Below are 21,205 nucleotides of genomic sequence, written 5' to 3' on the forward strand. Positions count from 1 at the left end.
ATCTTAATCCTTGTATAAATAGGCAACTAACTCCTGCTAAAGTAGTAATGGAGGATAAGAAACACACAACTTCACTTCTAATTACCTTGAGTTGGTTCTTTCATACATTCATCTGTCTGCGACAAGTTTGATGCCTGAGATAGTTCTAGAAAGAATAAAAACAAACAAACCACGTAAAATAGCTAAATTACAAAATACTTAATTCTAAAAGCCTATTTAAAAAAAAATATTGATTCATTTTTAATGTATTTCACAATTTATATATTATATATTATACAAATAAAAGCAATATATTATGTAACATTACCTTCTCACACATCAGCCAGTTTATTGCTGATATTACTGATATTTACAACTGTAGTTTCATGCTACTGGATAGAAAAAGGGGCATGGTATAGATTTGGATAGGGCAGCTGGAAATGATCCAAGATTGGAGTTAGCAACATCAAATATGTTAAAACTGGGGAATTCTTTCAAGTTTTAATAAGCTAATTAGCAATATCATACCATTGAGTCAATTGCCCTTTTAAGGTAAGAAAAGGAACTGTGGTCAGGTACTGGAAATGTCAACAACTTGCAATGACATCAATGAATCACTTGTTCAAAATGGAAAAATTATACTACTGCAAACTTTTTAAAAAATATTTTTACAACTAAACATCGCTTGCAAAACTGTTAACATTGGACCAAATAGATCTGGTTTAATCCTGCATTTGGCAGGTGTTAGGAGGCAGCGTTGCTGTATTTGTATTGGATGCCCATAAAACAAGGGTTATGTTGTAGGGATATTGACCTCTTCCCCAGTAATGGCTCTCGCCACCATTGGAGGCACGTAATGGTATGGCTCCGCTAAAAGAGAGGGGGGTTACATGCTTTTTGCCCCATTTATGTTTGGAAAAAATAGATTCCAGAGGACCTTATGGGTAGGAGGGAGCATACATGCTCGCTGTCCCATTTCATATATAGCAAGGTCCCAAGCCTAATAAATGGCATGGTTTCAGTACTGAAGGGAATCCTGCACTGGCATTAAAAGCACCTGCACAGACATTTGCAAATCCTGTGCTAGGGTTGGTAGACACCTGAAAAAAACATAATTTTGCTTGAGGTCGCCTAGTCATGGAGAGTAGACATATTTTTTTTTTTTGTATCGTTGGCCTAAATGTAGCCTAACTTTTTATAATAACCTTTGTATAAAATGGCAACATGAACAGGGTAAACATTTGGAGTAAATGACACGACAATCCAAGCATGCTGTAAGCATTCGGTGTGATGCGTTCCCTGAATGATGAAAGGAAGATTTTACACTCGTGCATCCACTCGTAACATAATAAAGCCAGCTGTGGAAACATTAAAATAAAAATCCATTGCACTGGCAAATGTTATGAAATTGACACATAAATAATAAATACGACAGTCTTTAAATGAAAACAGCGAATGTCTGGTGCTAAGCAAAAATAATACTTTGTTTAAAGAACTACACAAAAGTAATTTTCAATGGCTGTCAACAATATAACACATACATAAATCAATAAAGGATATAAAATGTTTTATTAAAGAACCACAAACGTTTGCTGCCGTAGCCTATCCGTGTCTCCGGTCGGGATCCATTAATACGCAGAAAGCACAAAGCACTGGCAGGATAGGAGTTGATTTGTTTTATTTTAGAATAAATATTTAATCAAAGGTTTGCTTTTAATAAATATCTAATTCATGAGAGATATGAAATAGATGTCACTAAAAGCACCATGTCTCTTGTTTATACAAACAGCAGCAAAAAAAAAGAATGTTAATAGAATTTGCTGTGTCAGAGAGAATCTTTCTTTATAGAATTACCTGGGCTAATATTGCTGACCTTTTACTAAAAATGATAGAAAACATGACCTTAAGATGATCCTATCCTGGCCTGCATTCTAGTTCTGGGTCACTGGGGTTGGTTTAATAAAAGAATATGGACTCTTTAGTAAGCAAAGTGTATTATCCCCTGGCAATGGATACTTCACTTAGCTTAGAGAATGTGGTAATACTTCACTTTGCAAATCCAATCAAGAAAAACTATTAAAAACAAGATTTTTCTTTTGAACATGAATAAATGGTTGACGTTAGTTAAACATTTTTCACTAGAGCCTGTAGCAAATGACTGAGCAAGGACTGAAGCCAGTAGATTAGCAAGGCAGCTGGCACTTAAAAAAAAAAAAAAAGTCATCAAGTGCAGCCTTTTTTTATGGACGTTTTTTAAAAGAAAACCTGAACTGTGATGGTTGTGTTGAAAAATGCATAGGGAAAAGGATTAGCCAACAGTATTGTCTGTGTTGTCCCTGTAGAAAACCTTTCCTCCATTACTCACCCACTATACCTTGTTCTCCATTACGTGGAGGTTGCTTTTTTTTTAGAGGTCAGAGTAGCTCCCCGAATGACTGGTTATTTGATGACCTGATATTCAACAAGCAGAAGAAGATGCAGAAAAAGCAGAGATCCACAAAAAGAATGAAGCATAAGCAAGGGGATCCTTGCAGTGCAGGTCGCCAGGTACCATATTCTCACCAGCAAGCAGAATAATGAGCAGCATAATATGGGTACCACCAATCTCATTCCAAATCTTGTGAAACTAGCATTTAGGCTGAAGTGCCTGATATCTTACACTAAAGAATTAAAGTGGACTGTTACTAAGAGATTGTGAAAGTACCATTGCAGAATTTATTCTAGAGAAAACTCATTGTCTGGGTTTAAAGATAATTTTTTGGTGCCAGTAGTTGCAGTTACACAACTGAAACGAGCACACAGATAACTTTTAGATAACAGATATTTTTTAGAACCAGGTCAACAATGGCAGCTTATACAATATGATGGTATAGCTCCTCTGCTATCGGGCACAAGACATAAGCTATAAGGCACAGGAAGTCCACTGCTATTGTTCAGAATGAATTTAGGACAAAAGGTAAATCTTCTAGGGTACTGCTTTAGCACAATTAACATTTTTTGATGTTTCTAATTTCATTGGAAATTTTTTGAGTTTAGGTTCACTTTAAAAACCAACCTGATCACATAGATAATAATGTATTGATTCCACTTTCAGTTTTCCATTTCATCTCTATAGACTACAAATCATCTTCTCAATATTTAGGAAAAGAATGTGGGGTATTCTTTAGGTATAGTGTAGCAGTTGAGCAGGAAATATGATATTGGAGGGATTGACAGGTGAAAATAAAGGAAAGAAAACAGGTAATCGGCAATATATTGCTGTTTAAATGTATGCCTAAAGAAACATGGAGATTGCCATACTACATGCAGTGACGTACAGACCAATCAATACCTGAACAAACACACACTGTACATACATACAACCAATTAAATGATTTATTTCATGGGGCTCTTTGCCACTCTTACATTAGTTCTGTCTGCATTTTTTCATAAACCTTTAAAAAAAGTGTTTTACATCACACATATGGAATTAATTTAATGGTATTATTGAAGAAAAGAAAACCAGCATAAAAGCAGAGTTGTTATCTTCAGCGACCAATCAGAATTATTGTATAGATTTTTTGTAAAGCAAAAGTGAAATCTGACTGATTGTCACTGGCAATGTCTCCGCATTCTGTGCTCATTTTATTAGACCAATTGTAAGGAATCAGTCCCATTTATGACATATTTTAACTTTCAATCCAAAATTCTCTGGCATTTGTAGACATTTAGATACAATCTTTAGTGTCTCGGCCAATAAGAATACTTATTGCCTTTTTTTTTGGCAACTGGGTGACCCTCAGTGATGTTTTATATTTTCTTTATATTAACTTGGCCAAAATGTAATATCTCATATTCAGTTATGCTTCTCCTGTGTTTTCTCTTGTTTCTGTTATGAATCTAAAGAGAAGTGTGAAAGTGGCACTGAAAAACAACATTTGAGTGCTAACTCTATCCACAAAATAGTACTAACAACACTACAATAAGTTTTATCAACAGTAAGAATATGCTAAAATGTAAAAGACAGTGAGAAATAACCAATGAGAAGGAGATTGGTAAAATTTAATTGGTAGTCTTAAAGATAAACATACAAATATACATTTGATGATGATGTTATCTAAGGCTTGCATGAGGACACAGTGATAATATCACTGGGTCAAACAAAAAGTTATCTCATTTCAAAAAACTAACTGGAATTTTGATGTTAATGGCAGGTGTGATTTCAAATGTGACCACTAGTTTGTGTTGTGTTTGTTATCATTCACAATGAAATATATAGGCATTCATTGAAAATGTTAAATAAAACAGCATCACCTGGTGGATGACTTGAGAGCGACACACCTACTAATAACCTCCCTGGCGGTTTTAAATGTAAGAGTGGTACATAAAAAAATACTTATTTTTTAAAATGTCCTGCCTTGTCCTCCTACCAGCTCAATGGTCCCCCCCTCCAGCCACTTCTCACGAGCAGATGCCTGGCCGGCATCTGCTTCCCCTAGCCTCGCACCCCCAACGTTCACATGCCAGGGATGCAGATGCTGGCCAAGCATCACCAGGTTACACAGATGCTCGGCCGGCATTGCTAGGGAAGGAAAATGCCAGGCATTGCTGGAGGTTGCCACTGGAACGTGGGAACCAGGTAGGAGTTTAAAACTCCCTGGCAATTCCACCCTGAGTGTGGCTCGGGGAATGGAAAATTCAGCCAGAGCCACACTCAGGAATACCGCCAGGGAGGTTAAAGCAGAACTAACCCGTGTGACTCACCTATCCACGTTCCAACACAGGGCCCAGGTTCAAATCTTGGCTAGGACACTGCAAGGAGATTGCATAGGTTTCTACCTGGTCCTTTGGTTTCCTCTCACATCCTGAAATCATGCAGCTAAGTTAGTTGTCATTTCCTCAAAAATTTCCCTTAGACCATTTTAGTGACATGACTATAGTAGGGATATTAGATTGTGAGCCCCTTTGGGGGGCACTTGGAATTTGCAAAGTGCTGCGTAAAAAGTTGGCTGTATATAAATACAAACTATTAACAACTGGTCATTGGTTTTGCTGATATATCTTAAGACCTAAAACTTTGCTTTATTCTTCTTCCCTCCCCAATATATATTTGAGAAGCACATTTACATAATAAAAAAACAGCTAATTAAAGACTGAGATAATAAAAACATACAATAGTCTACCCTTTCAACTACACGGATAAAATGTTACAAATAACTGTACACATTTATTCATTTTTAAGAGACTGTACGTGATTTCACTGTGTAATTGCAAGTGATTTGACTGTGAAAAGCTAATGTAAGTCAAAGCTGCTGACATTTGAAGTATTTTAAGTTTATTGTAAGTTTTGTCATAAATTTTAAGCCTTTCCTCGAGGGAGGCTGAAATGTCACTAATAGAAGAGTTGTGTAACTTCAGAGAATAACTTCTGTTTTAGTTCCAATTTTCTGCCATGCTTTTTGACACTTGCATTTAAAAATACTTGGTAAAGGATTCTTAACCATTGACTTTCCATAAGTCAGGCCGATAATGTTGATAATAAAAAACATTCAAAGAAAAGTTCTATGTAAAATGGTTCCAAGACGTATATAGCTTTCTATAAATTATTGGTTACAGTAATACAAAGAGAAGGGGTATAACCATACAGTAAAAGCAGAACTAATGTAAAATGTAATAACAAGATACAATTACATCAGATTAGATCACATAAATGCAAGGCAATGCATAAAATAGACAAGTGAAAATAAACAGAGCAATACTGGTGCCTGGGACCAGGACAGAATACTCAATTAGTTATTGTGGTATTCACCCCTTTAAGAAAAACTATAAATACTGTGTCACCAAAGATTGGGGTTTTTAGTTTAAGTTTTTTAGTATACAATTGGATAGGTAAAATTCTAAATTTATGAAACATTCATAAGATCAGAAAAAAGCAGCGTTTGACCACTACATTGGATACATCTTCTGGTCTTCATTTTTCTGAGGATTTTTACCTTTTTGCTGTTTCATTATTAGTGATAACACTGAACAACAAGATCTCTCTTTATATAAACCTGGAACCTCTCACACACTTCCATATATATTCTGGTATATGGTTTAACTACAAAAAAGTATTATACTTCCTTCAGAAAAATCTGCAGCTCCTTTATTATTATTATAATTATTATTATTATTAATAATAAACAGGATTGTTATAGCGCCAACATATTACGCAGCACTGTACATTAAATAGGGGTTGCAAATGACAGACTGAAACAGATAGTGATACAGGAGGAAAGGACCCTGCCCCAAAGAGCTTACAATCTAGTAGGTGGGATACCAATCATAATCACATCTCACAGTCTGGAAATTGTAATCATGAAGAATTTATATCTATTATATTCCCATACATTCAGAGGAAGCCTATGTACTTCATCTATCTAATCCAAAGAACAATTTGTGACACTCAGGTCAGTTTAAGTAACACTGCTGATCTTTTAGGCTATCTGTAAGAGTGACATTCTTTCCAATGGCCAGCAATGTAGGAGATATTATTCCCAGTAACCCCAATGCCAATGTACTGTCAGCTATGGATATGGCAATTATAGCAGGGGCTCTCTGAAGACCTGAATGTTATTTCAATGGTTCCTAATGTTAAATGGTTCAGAAAGGCTGCCTTGGGCTATTGATTTCTGCAAACATCATCCTTGTTTTAAGGTATGAGAAGGTGTAAAAAAAGAAATATAATAAAACACATTCTGACTCTTTTCAAGAAGAAATAGGCTTCTACAATGAAAAAAGCCAGCACTCTACTACAAATGCCTTTGTGATCATATAACAGGGTAATAGCTGTCATCCACGATTCTGCACTTAAGGCAATCCTGGCCTCATGCACTGCTGAAATGGTATATTACAGGGAGGTAGTTATACATAGCTTAATGGTAAATGTGTTTATGCTGCCAGATATATAAGAATATTCAATGCTTTGATACCTTTTGATACATGTTTATGATGGTTTTTATGGATTGCTTATGAAAGCACAACCACTACATTTATATTTATATTTACAAAGCATCTTCTTCCCTGCATGTACAGTATGTACATACATTAGACTGAAAGAAGGGCACTCAAATAAAATCATTCATGCAAAGTTTGGCATCCACTCAGATTTGACATACAGCCTTAGAGAGATCAAAGTCAAAATTTGCTGATGAGGAATATTTTCCAAACAAACGGAAAAGTGTAAAAGCTGCTCACAGCATTCTGTCACATATAGTAAATCTCACATTTCCTATACATCAGAAGAAGAGGAAATAAGAACTCTTCATCATGCGAGGTAACAATAAGCCTGTCACAGCCTGTAAAGGAAGAGGAGATAACTCATGTGCTTTCTGGAGCAATAATATTTAAGTTCCAGGCTGAATGTCAGAGTTCTGGTAAAAGTTTGGCCCAGTAATTTCAGTACGAGACAAAACTATTTTTATTGTATGATGTGAGATGACATTCAGGTGAAAAACTATGGATTCATATCTAGAAAGACTTGGCTAAGATGTTCTCTTACTTCCAATTTTTAAATATTAGGATCATTGAAGGGTAAGCCAACTAAAGAAATGCACTAAAACTTTGGGGTAAATGATGTTTCTTTGGTTGTGTTTCTTGAACAGCATAAAAAATCTAACATACACGGCTTCTATGTCTGAGATTTCAAGTCCATGAGCCACCAGTAGCAGAATATAAGGATCCATTTTGACAGATGATGAGATTCATTATGAATAATGTGGATCCTTTTTGGCACAAAACCATGTCCAGGATGATTGAAAATTACTTCTGTAACACTCAGGGTCCAAGTAAGGCCAATACACCTTTTAAACCTAACAAAACCCTAATTTTACATTCCCATTTTGCACCAATAAATTTGGTAAAATTTTGTTACAATATCGAAATTTTTGCCATGATTTGGGTAAATAAAGAATCTCAATTTTACTCATTCCTATTCATATCTATAAAACTGTACAATGTGTGTTTTTAGAAAAACTTAAAAAATGTTGATTTTTTGAATGCTGAACAACACATTTTCTTAGGTGACATGTGACTATTACAATAAACAGATTAAGGGCCTGTGTTGATGGGCTTCTTTTCACCTCAAACACCTGCTCTAAAACATATCATATCAGTTAGAAGGATGTCAACTTTAGGTCAAATGCACCCGCCTATGAATTCTTCATGATCTCAGAAGAATCTTAATGTCAAACTAATGCCATTGATAGAAGCCGAAAGCCCATAAACACGGGCCTAAATGATATCCAGTAATGTATTAATTTCATGGCTTCTATCTTATGACCAATAATGATAACATGGCCAGCTGACACGTTTGAGCTTCTTCCAAATCTGGGGGAGAAGGTTAACAGCCAATCAACTCTAACCAAGTAAATAAACATCCTGATAAAATCATATCAATCATATATCATTATGTATACACAATTATGAACTTTACAGAATAATGTTTGATCATCTAATGTCTGACATTGATTCACCATTAAAGTATAATTAAAGTTTTTTAAACTAGGAGAGCGTGGTGAGGGTTAACAAACAGCCAGGTGCCTATTGCCCTCTGCGTCCCAATTAGGAAGATTCACTTTTTGAAATGTCCTGATCACCAATGTCAATTATAATAAAAACAAGGTAATTCCAAAATTAGGAGCTGGTACCAAAACTAAATAAAAACTCCTCCAATGGGGACAATTGTTCCTGTGACAACTTTTGTACAGTGAATTTCCTGCACATTGGAAAGACATTCTCCTACATTTTGTTGAGTACAGAAAGTAAACTTAAAGGCCCTGATTTATGAAAGCTCTCCAAGGCTGGAGAGAATACACTTTCAGAAGTGAAGCTGGGTGATCCAACAAACCTGTAATGGATCTGGTCCAGGATTCAACACATTTGCTAGCAAATAGCAAATGATTTTCAAAAATCCATTCCATGTATTCTTGATCACGCAGCTTCACTTCTGAAAGTGTATTCTCTCCTGCCTTGGAGAATGTTAATAAATTAGGGCCAAAATCTTTATAATGAGAAACAAATGGCAAAAACAAAACCAGTGGCAGATTTAACCCTTCCCTATTCCATTCAAAGTGAAAAAGCAATGTCTTGCCTTTAGGTACTTTAAAATCATACAGTAACATTCTCAAGCAAATTGCACAAAGGTAAAGAGTTTCAATGCACCCATCTGTATATGTATACTTGACCAAAAATCCAAACAAACCTTTCCTAAAAACAATCACACACCTGAGTCTAAGCAACAAAGATTCCAATGGCAACCAAACAGTGAAAAACACTGCACTTTGTTAAGGTAAAAAATATATTACCTTACAAATAACACTGGTGCACATATCAGCTGCAAAGAGACGTCTGAGCTAATTGACTCATCAAACCACAAAGCGAGAACTGTATTCTACCATCCAGGATCATGAATATGCAAATCAGACAAGTTGTTTTATGCAAACGTGGGGGCAGAAGGTAATGGAACAAAATACTCAATGGATAATCTGTGTAGCACTCATGATAAAAACAAATGCTTTTAGAAGAAAAATGTTGTTATCTAAAGTAGCAGTCTATGCAAATGGTTATCCATTACATTTATTTGGATAACACATGTACAAATTTCACCATTAGCTGTTTAAGCTTCTTTTTTTCCTTTTCAGCCAATGATAGTCTAAAGCCACAATTTTTGCTGGTAAATGTAAAAAAATTAAATTGTGTATTTGTCACAATACAGCTGTGTAGCCTTGGGTGGGGGAAGCTTTTAAATGAAATTTCACTTTAGATAAACAAAAAGGTTCATTTTAGCTGTCCTTCACAAACTGACAGATAAAGGCAGGAAAGGGAGTAATCTGGCCTTAAATACAAATATATATATATTTTTTCCCTCACAATACTTTTTTCTGTGTGTTTTCTTCAAAAAGGCCTTCTGCTGTGATCTGCCGGACTCTTTGAATTGTCTGAATGGCAACTGATATATATGCTAAGGGGCTGTTAAAACGCAATATATCAAAAGGCTTTTCATGTCCTCAAAGCCAAAGCTTCAGGCGCATATCTCAAAGTGTTTTTTTTTAATCTGCTGTTATAAGTAAGATTGTAAAATAGTGCGGCTTTAGCCATTGAAAAGTTTAGTTTATAAATACACCTATGTGATTGTCATTTATAGTTTAACAACATTGATCACCGAGTGTTGGACAAAATGTATAATGCAGTAATCATTGTGTGGGAAATGAGCCAGAATCTGGAATATTTTCTGTATGTGGCAAGTAAAATCTATCACACTTTTTTAAAACTACTTTATTTGGGGTAAATGGCAATTGTCACATTTACAAGCACTAGCATGCGGCATTAGACTGCTCTTGACAAAACTGGAAAGCTGTAATGTTAGATTATTTGTGATTTCTTGTGATTCCTGGACCACCTTTTTAATATCTATGGTCAGCTTTAGAAGAATATTGTTTTTTAGGGCTTAGATATTTTGAAGTAGTATTTACCTGGGATATCAAATAGTCAAATTCAATGAGAACCACAAAAGACACACATATCTTATTCAAACTAATAAGTGATAGGCAGTCCTTTATATGGTTACAGACATACAGAGGCACCGAATAAAAAAAATGAATTCACTGACTGTAGAAAAAACACAGAACTGGTCTGGTCATCCAAAACTCCCACAGGTGTGTTATGTTTTTATTAACAAAGCAGATCTAATTGCTAAATGAATATCACAGAATTTTCTACAGTTCCACTATAGTTTCACTTGAAAAAAATTGCATCAGGCAGGATCTTATATCAAAAAGGGACATATGATATCCTTTCAGCAAAAAGCATTCTTACATGTTTGATCACCACCCACCTCTAAAAATTTGTTGAGATTGACATGCGCAGTTTAGCATTTGTTTCCGGGATTACTCAGCAGTGCTTATTTCTCCTGTGGGTGCTGGGATTGAATGAACAGTTACATCATTCAAGCCTGGCCAATCAAGATGGCCAAAGATAAGGATGGAGAAAAAAACAAGCAAGAAGATGGTGGCCCCCATCACGGAACGGGGACAGGTGAGAATTCCCAGGGCTTAATTCCACTTTAAGCATTTGATTTATTTTTGTTGTCTATAAATCTCAGAATTACTGATTTCCTCCAGCATCTTCAACTCACTCTGGTGTCAGCCTCTCATTTTTATAGGATTTACCCTATTGTAAAGCACCACAAAATAAAATGGTGCTAGTAAAAGATGAGAGCCAGTGCAATATTTATGACCAACATTAAAAAGAAAAAGAATAGAGGAAGTAATACAATGCTTCAAAGATAAAAAGAGGAAATATGGTGTTCCCAACTGCTGTTTCACATGTGCAAAGCCGGTTTTAGGATAGGAAAAACTCAGTATTCCCACCTTCTCCAAGGCCCCAAATGACAGAATAGAAGTCGTGCGGGAGGCTGCAGTGCTGTGCCTTTTACATTAGCCCAGGATCTGATTTTGTCTACAATCGTCCTATGTATGGGGTAATGAAGTGGAGTGAATGGCTCTACAATTACTGGATAGCTCATGTGAATGATGGATAAAGAGCGGTTTATCTAAAAGCCTGCTCTTCTGAAATATTCATATGACAGGTATTACAGGTTTTTTACACTTCAACATATCAGATGTGTTTAATTGGATACAAAACTAAATCAAATAGAAAACATGTTTGTTTGACACTCTGATCTTGATAAAGATTTGAAATAATGCAGAAACATTTAATAATGTCTTAATGTTGTTTTGTCAATAACGAGCATTTACCAGGATACCTGCCATGTGTAATCCTATAAACATTAATATACTTGCACGCATACACTGCAAGCTTTCATCTCTGAGAAGCCAAATTTACATAACTTTCTCATTATAGTTAAAGCCATATTATTCATTACCGTATTTAGTTACCATGACCTTACCTGTTTTTTTAAAACCTGACAGCTGCTGTCACCTCATATAAAGATGGAAAATGCAAAGCGGTTTCTACTTTAGCTTTGAAGTCTGTAAACCCCCAGTGCCGCTTTTAACCAGTCCAACCTAATAAAAAGAAAATCTATAGGCGCTGGCATAAAAAAGAGGATTGTTTACCTACATTACTGAGAAAATACTCCGGACAAGGTCATAATGGGCAGAGAAACATGTAAAGGAAGATTAAAGTAAACCTGGAAAAGTTTTGGGCATTTCTTTGACATGAATTAAAACAAAAAAAGGTAATAGGGGAGGACAGGGAGAAGATGGATTTCATCATAAACATGGTTTCAACAGACTGATGACAATACTAATTACAAACTTACAATAGAGAATTATAACATTTGCTGAATGTATATAAGTCAACTTTCAGAAATGCTTAAAACATTTAAATAGAAAGCAGATCTGAAAACACTAAATAGATTTGGAGTGGAAAATAACAATGTGACACTCAGCAATAGATGTGGTTGATGAGACGATATTTTAAAGTAAAACTGATTTCAGGATACTGGGTAGAATCATGCAAATTATTCCTTTAAACCCCCTGGATAACATCCAGAACTGCTGGTGTATAGCACATATACTGACAAATATCACAAAGCCATTTATTACAAATTACATACAGCTGTTTAGCCTAAAACCATAGAAGCCATACAGTGTTTGTATACACAATACTAGGAATGACTTCCAAGCCTAAAAATCCTGTATTCATTAATGCTGTATTTGGTTCTAGATGTACAGTAACCAATGGAATGCAAATATATGACATGGCTCTATTATCTATGCTAAAATTAGAAATATAATACATGTGAATACCTTCTTGTTATAAGAAAGTTGTACTGTACTATGCAAGGGTTTGGTTGGGGGCTTTTTGGTTCTCACTATAATCTTCTGGGATATATCTTTATCAACTAAAACTAAAATTTTGCAAATCCTTCTCACTGGACAGTACAGAGCCACCATGATACTTCATGGTAAATATTTATGGGGGTAAAAGACCATGGGCCTGAATAATTAAAGCTCCCGAAGACTGGAGAAGATAGAATATTATGGGAGAACCTGGGTGATGCAACAAACTTGGATTTAAGGATTTAATAAAAATCATTTGCAATTAGTTGGCAACATTTTCAATCATGGATCAGATCCATTGCTTGTTTGCTGGTTCACCCAGTTTCTCTCATGAAGTCTATCTTGTGTAGTCTTGGAGAACTTAAATAAATCAAGCCAATTATGTCAGCAGGACTAACAAATCAATGCATAAACTATAGGGTAAATAGTGAGCTTTGACAGATAGGGCCTGATTTATTAAAACTCTCCAAGACTAAAGAAGATACACTTTCATCAGTGAACTTTGGTTATTCAACAAACTTTAAATGTTTTTCTTTAAAGTAATTTGCTATTTGTTAAGGTGCGTACACACTTCCAATTTTTATCGTTCCAATCGAACGACGAACGATCGATTGGGCAAAAAATCGTTCGTAAAAAAGTAACCAACGACGCCGACGAACGAGGAAAGTCGCTGGAAACGAACGACCGGACCAGCGGATCGGATTGGACGACGATCGTTGAACATCGTTCGTGTGTACGGTCGTTCGTTGATCATCCATGTTCAGAGCATGCGTGATGAACGAACGTCCGTTCACTTTCCTGTCGTGCACATAGTTCCTCTATCGCTTAAACGATCGTATCTATTGTGTGTACAATATCTACGAACGATCGTGTCGTTACCTCTATGTGCAGGATCGGTGCTATACGATCGTTCGTGTATATCGTGCAGGAACGTTCGTCGTTCGTTTTCCGACGATAATAATTGGAAGTGTGTACGTAGCTTTAGAAATGTTTTCAATCTTACACCAGATCCATTCCAGGTTTTTTTGATCACCCACATTTACTGATAAAAGTGTATCCTCTCCAGTATTGGAGAGCTTTATTAAATCAGGACCATAGTATGGGTCCTGGAAAGATTAAAAATTTAAGAACACACCAAATTATAAAATCAAATATATAGCATTAGTCCATTAGTCCATGTGATGCTTTTAATTATTTTGAGTACACATAGATTTAGGAGGTTAACTGAATGTAGAGATACAATGGTCTTTACAAAATAATTGATACAAGGACTTAGCTTACCTAGGAGTTTATGTTTATGTATGTGCAAAGGGGAACCAAAAAGAGGGGTAACATGCTGTCAGTAAGTTGTGCCCCCCTTACCTCAAAAAAGACTGAAGACAAAGAACTTTCTCTGCACCATGTCTCTGTTTAGGGGGAGCTTCTTTGGTACAGGTAGGGCCTTTATTCTGTGCATCAAAAGCAGTGAAATCGCCAAGTTTTACTCCAGATGTTAAAACTACCGGTCAGAGGCAGCAACACCTTAGATTGCATACAGCAGATATACAAATATGGGACACATACCAGAAAGTTTGCTTTTTGTGTTAGTAGGAATTCCAGACAAATATTTTTATTGTAACTGTTAAGCTGTTGTAACTTTTATAAGTAACTGTTGAGCCAAAAATTTACAATTCTAGAGCTTCATTAAAATGTAGCGATCATTCTTATTTTGTAAATTCCATTCCACTTTAAAAACAGAGACAGAGGATTATCCAGAAACCTGGCAGATCAGGCAATAAGACCGAAAATCTTTAGCTAAATGTAGACAACAAAATTTAGACAAAATAACTACAATATAAAAAAATCAAATAGCAATAATAGAAATCAGAAACAAACAAATAGGAAATGGTAGCCCAAGCAGCCCTCTATTAAGCATTTAAATCATGGAAAATAATTTTTCTCCAAAACTATGGTAATAAACATAAATATTAAAAAAAAAAATTTGGAAGAAGTATCAAAATCAAGCTAAACATGATAGCCATAGCGGGCTGAAAAGATGTTGTTTACTGGGTTCTCGACAACCATGCATGAGAATGAAAATATACAGTATTACTACTAAATATAATTGACAAATGTTAACATTTCTTTACTAGGCAAGAAACCATGCCTATAAATAAAGTTACTAAGGAACAAAAGACGTCTTTCCTCTAGCAGTAATAAACAGTTATAGATAGACATAAATATGCATCAAGATATCATTTAATGACACACTATAAAATACATAAATACAATAAAACAATATTAGTATACATAAATTGTGATTAATTAAAAATTATTAAAAGTGTAAGTTCTAAATTATATTGCAACTGCAAACACCATGGCTATTAGTTAATAAACTAAATAAGTGCTTGATAGATAGCAATAAAACAGGTAATTGGAAAAGTGTGTATAACAAAAAGATAAAAAATGCTACTAGTATTCTGTTGGTGTTATATTGATGTTATGTGTAAAGAATAGGTCAGTGTTGCAAATAATAGTAAAAAATATTCACAATGTTAATGTAAATATGTATCAGAATTAAATCTGATAAACATCAAAACTTTAAATACTTTATTTTGTTAAATGCAGAAGAAGTTAATGAGTTGTAAATACCATTTTAACAATTGCTAGTTGAAATCTCTCAGATATACAATATGAAGCATACATTAAAAATAAAGGAAAGGCAATAAAAATGAAAACAAGCAGATTAAAAAAACTGTAAAAAAAGTGACAATAAACATATCAGAATGTATGCAAATATAGACTTGCTGTTTTGCTTTTAGAAGACTCGGGAAGTGTTCAGTATAAACAAAGAGCTTGATTACAAAGCCCTATAAAACCCAGCTGATTGCTAATAAAAGGTTGCTATGAGGGATAAGGTTTGAGTTTGATTCTGCAGTGGGTTTGACTGCTATTTCTCTGATAATTCAGAAGACGAACTTTAAAAGGAAGTTCATAATAGCAGCATTTTACTGCTTTCCAGGGAGGTGCCTGGGAGTGGCACAGACAGCAACCACTAAGCTTTTTTAGGCATTTTGTTAGTAAGTAGCGTGTCTAAAAAAGAAAAAAGGTGGCACACTGCCACCACCTACCACCTGTCAAATAAAGATTGACCCATTCGGTCATTAGCTCAAACTGACCCATTCAACCTATTGTTAACTTTTTGCAAGCAGTGCTAGCTGCCTATCATAACATGCCCTTCAAGATCCATAATTTCCTCCCCGATCTTTCATCTGTGGTCAGCAGGGTTACAATGACCAATAAAAGGGGTTGTTCAGTGCAAGCCCCTTTACTGTAAGTTGCCATATTGTCAATGTTTATTGGAGCAATATAAGGAAAGATGATGAACTCAAAGATAATAAAAGGGTCAGAAACAGACATATGTCATTTATTTCTGTAAAAATGGCACAGGTACCCTTTGGTATCACTGCAGCACCAGGGATCAGTCATTTAGTATTTATAGTGTGTCTGGTTAACACTGTTGCTTGTCATGATTGACAAAAGATTATTTTTTGGGTACATAAAAAGAAGGATGAGTATAAACAAAGAATAAGAACAGATACAAATAAGACAGCGATGAGACAAACAAAACTGAAGTTTGCTTGGCCATTAGATTGTGTAAATTAAACCCATAACTCACTCCAACAGTCATTAGGTGGCTAGGACATTGGAATGATTTATTGCAAGCCCAGAGCTCTTTAGCCTTCCCCCATACCACTACCTCCCTACTTCCTCTAACTAGGTTTATTTTAAAAGCCCCTTAGCTGGATCCATAATGAAACAACCTCCCCAACCTTCCATTTTCTGAACTGCAGATGATGAAATTTCTTCTACAGGTCTCCACTACTTGCTTGATGCAGACCCTTACCATTGGGCGACTAGCGGCAGAGTATTTCCAACCCCAGAAGACTCCAGTGATAAAGTCATGTCAGAACATGGATAGCAAGAGGCTTACACTGTGGTGGTATACCATCAATTTCCATTTTTAAACCTTAGGTGGATAAAAAAGGAAGTTTTAAAGCTTAGTTTAAAAAAATGTAAATAAGTGGAAGTTGAAATGGGCTTTAAGCTTGAAAACAGTTTAAAACACTGTCTCACATAGTATTTTGGCCATTTACAAAAACAAAAGAAAACAAAAAAGAGAGAAATGTCTGCATCTAGCTAAGCAGACATACCATAGAGCTTTACCTAAACAGACTTCACGTATTATAATGTAATAACTATGATTATAAGCACTGTCGGGATAAATATACACCTTGTTTGTTCACGCAGTATGGTACAATAAAAATTGATACAGAAAGGTTTTTTCTTAAGAACAACAATTAGACAAGAAGGCTCTTATATTTGATGAATAAAGATAGATAGATAGATAGATAGATAGATAGATAGATAGATAGATAGATAGATAAATAGTGTTGTAATAAGTTGTACCTGGCTTGCAAGTTGCTCAATAAAATTGTACAACAAGTCCAAAAAATAGAAAACTATATAAAAAAAAAATAAAACTTTGTGAAATTTTATAGGTAGTAAATATTGTATATAGTATATCAGTATATATCAAATAGAAAAAGCAGACAACACAAAACACAACACAACATGTAAGTACTGGGGAATAAAATTAGTGTATATACAACAGCAAGTTGAAAAAACAATTGGGCCTAGTAGTTGAAGAAATAGAGAAGATAACTTTCAATATAGCAAATTGAAGCCACACCAAAGTCACATTTTGTACACTACTACTGTAAACTACACCTTCAAAACCAAATTTTGCAAGTACTTTTTCTGTTTTTCTTTTTTTTTTTTTTCATGCCCAATTTTTTGCAGATAAATGCTTATGGCTAACCTGTCAACTGAGTTGGAATTTAGGTGATTGCACATTTTTTTCCTTTTTTTTGGTCTCAACAAACCTGCAGAAATTCCATCTGGAAAATGTTAGTATTTATTTCCTGCCTAGATGAGATGGATGCATGGTACATAGGTAGGTTTCCTAATGGTGACAACAGTGAACCATAGCTATTACATTTGTGAGACTTGTAAGATCAAAAGGAAACTTGTGTGACAAGATCTTAGCAAGCACAACTGGGAAACAGGGACAAGGTGTTGTCACCCTATAACAGGAACAAGGACCTTTGTGAAAGGTTCACCTTGTGTAAACTCAATGAAAGCTGATTAGGATTTAGAGATATTTTAAAAAAAAACTTTTAACATGTACTTATGGTACTGCAAGCTTTTATGTAAACAGTAGGCAAGTAATAAAAAGTGGCTACTTGGGTAATTACAAGTCTCAGACATTGTTACAATTTTTTCTTCAAATAAAAATGAAAAAAATACTGTTACTCTGCTGTCAAGTAACAAAAATTGTTGCCACAATTTGTCTTCTGTTAAGCATTCTGGCAGATGCACAGGGTGAGAAGTGTGAGTCTCAGACATCATTATATATTTTTTCAGGTTGGATAATGTAAAATGTGTCAGCTTTGCCACCAAGTAAAAAAGTGCAACCACAGCTTTGCAGTTACTTCTGTAAGCAATTTGTCAACAGCACAGGAGGCGATCTGCTGGGCAGGCGATGTCTGAGATGTTGAGGCAAAATAATCGTATGTTTTTGCCAGCAGTTTTAAAACTTAAAAGGACAAAAGGAACAATAAATTGTATCTCTAAACTAAAACTTTTAATTCATTTTATTTTAGATATGTTGGTAAAGGACTATACTCTTTCATAAGATTTTTTGGATGTGTCCCCAGTAGGGAGAATAATCCTCTATTGCAGTGTTTCCTCAACTTTTTAACATGGGGATCCCTTGAAAATAGCTCACAGTACATTGGAATAGTGGAAAGTGGGAAGAATGCCTCTTACATGGCTGACCACTAGGAAGAACAGCACTCCTACAGATAGCAAAAAGATCAATTAACTTTGGTTTTCATGACTCAAAGGAACCCCTATAAACCTCTGAAGGGGAAATCTGAAACCTTCTAGCCGTCCTTGAAACAAGAGATAGGAGGACATTTTCCTATGAGGGCACCTCTTCCATGGAAACTGTCTACATGGGGTATTCCTCAAAGGACTCTGGTACATCTGGTATTTATTGGGGGAATATACACAATAGTACAAATACAGCAAACTTTAGACCTTCCCTACTCTATCCAAACCAAGTTTTGGCTATAGATGCACTTTTAGCTATTATTAACACTATCCTCTCCTATAACAATACTCAACCATTTGTATTGATTCAGAGTTTTATTTTCCTTTTCCTTGCTTTCTCAGAGAAAGGAACTATTATTATAGCACAGGCTTTTCGTGCCCCCTCCCCCCTCCCCCAACCATGGATATCCCATATAAAAGGAGCAGGAATATAGGAACAAAAGCAATATAAGCAATCTTTCCCTGTGACTTGGTTAGGCAGCCATTGGCTGTTTAAATAAATGCAAACTAGAATTACAAAGCAAAGCTAAGAGGGGGAGTGGGGTAAGAAACTATTAGGAAAGTTAAACAAATATTGACAAAACAATTACTGTACATAATCAAACATGAAAGCTTCACAATTAGCAACAAAATCAATACTCTGCCTTTATTTGATTGCAGTTTTTTTGTTAAAAAAATTGTGTTGAGAAGTCAGATTTGTGCACACATGGGCCCAAGTTTCATTTAAAATATTACAAACAATTACAACAATAAGACAATGTAAAATGTCTTATGTACAAAATAAAAAAAAATAGCGCTCCCTATGTCTTTACCCTTATATTCACAGAACAAATCATCCTCCCAGACCTAAGCTGTTTACAAAATTGGAATTTTAGGGTTTGGGTTTTTCTAACACTTTCATAGTGTAAATTGTTTATTCATTGAAAAAAAACTTTTAAATCTGTACTTCTTAAACTTATTTTACTCATTTTGCAAATTAGCTATTATCTTGCTATATAGAAATCATTTATTAGTAGTTTGTATAATTTATTAGTAACACCTTTGTTTTTTCATTGGTTAATAGTATTTTATGTGTGACAATATTATTACCCTTTTAGTGTGTATAAGTGGAATTCTTTAAAACATTTCAGGTATCACAGGACCTGTAGGGAGAATATTTAGGACAATATTAGAAATGTTTCTTGTTCGTACATTGTGATTTTTATATTATCCTCTTGTCTTTTATAAAAAAAAAGCTACTTGTTATTTAGAAGAATAACAGGTAGACTACTCCTATCAGTATGGGTTTTTTTTCTGTTTGTCATTTTTTTTCTTTGTTGTAATTACCTTTTGACGTATATACACTGTTTGCTAACTTTTAATTTTGCAAATGTAATTTTATGAAGAATATTTATTTTTCTAATTAAGACTAAGGCTTTCTGTCTTGAAATGTGTATCCTGATAAATCCTCTGCCTTAGATGAAGTCTGTTGTGTACTAACATGGTTTGATATTAAAGAATAGTTTCACAAGTGCTTTTTCCAGATGCATGCCATATTGTAATGGTGTCTAATCAGCCACATCTGTTGCTGAGTTCAAAGATTTTCCAGCCTTTTTCACGCCAGTAACGTATGCATATTTCTTCTTTGTTTATGCATCCAGAATAGAGAAAGTAGAGTTCTTTTCTCATCTGACTGGATAACTGGATTATACTGCCTGAAGGCATTACACTCCTCATCCTTAGTAAACCCCCATCAGGTGAGCTTATCATTCCAATAGTCTTGTCTTTACAAAAAAACTACCACTCAGGTATTGGTACAGCACAAATAAAATAAAAAATAAAGCATTTTACCCCTGTGCAGCAATGTATTCTTTGTACTATCTAGCATTGTAACTGGGCTTTGGAGTGTTATGAATGTGGCCAGGAAGTGGGTGCATGTTTTGCCTGGCATGCATAGCCAATAGAAAGGTTCACTTAACTACTTTCTGTCCCAAAAGCACACAATTATCTTCTCATTCCCTCTTCTATATTGCTACACTTGACTGCCATAAGTAAACATAGATACCCTGCGGTATAAGGAGCATGTGACTCACTTTGCATCCCGTGGTGTTTGGTGATTAGACACAAAAGCTAGGTACACACGTCCAGTAAAACGAACAACTAATAATTATGCACGCTTATTTTGAAAGTGTACTGCAGAACCATTCGTGATCACTGAACGACCGTACACATAATAGATTGCGAACAATCGTCGCCCAATCAGATCTACTAGGACGGTTGTTCGTTTCCAGAGACAATCCTCGTTTGTTAATGATTATTAGACAAACGGTCGTTGGTCGTTTCCAATGATAATTATTGCACGTGTGTACGCAGCTTAAGCACTTTCATTTGGGCAATTGTATTCTTGGTCAATTGCATTTTTATCTGGTGCAGACAATGGGCCTGATTTATTAAAGCTCTTCAAGGCTGGAGAAGATACATTTTCA

General features: G+C 35.1%; 1 protein-coding gene across 5 annotated transcripts in view; it reads right to left on the bottom strand.

The window, feature by feature from the left end:
• MACROD2 (mono-ADP ribosylhydrolase 2) overlaps positions 1-21,205 on the bottom strand; it is a 1,216,811-nt gene that overhangs the window by 32,613 nt on the left and 1,162,993 nt on the right. For all 5 annotated transcript variants that reach the window (XM_072409610.1, XM_072409609.1, XM_072409608.1 and 2 more), the window contains one exon: positions 86-145. In XM_072409610.1, the coding sequence (XP_072265711.1) occupies positions 86-145 (60 nt within the window). The remainder of the gene's footprint in view (positions 1-85; positions 146-21,205) is intronic.

This window comes from Pyxicephalus adspersus, chromosome 4, assembly GCF_032062135.1.
Source record: "Pyxicephalus adspersus chromosome 4, UCB_Pads_2.0, whole genome shotgun sequence".
NCBI lineage: Eukaryota > Metazoa > Chordata > Amphibia > Anura > Pyxicephalidae > Pyxicephalus > Pyxicephalus adspersus.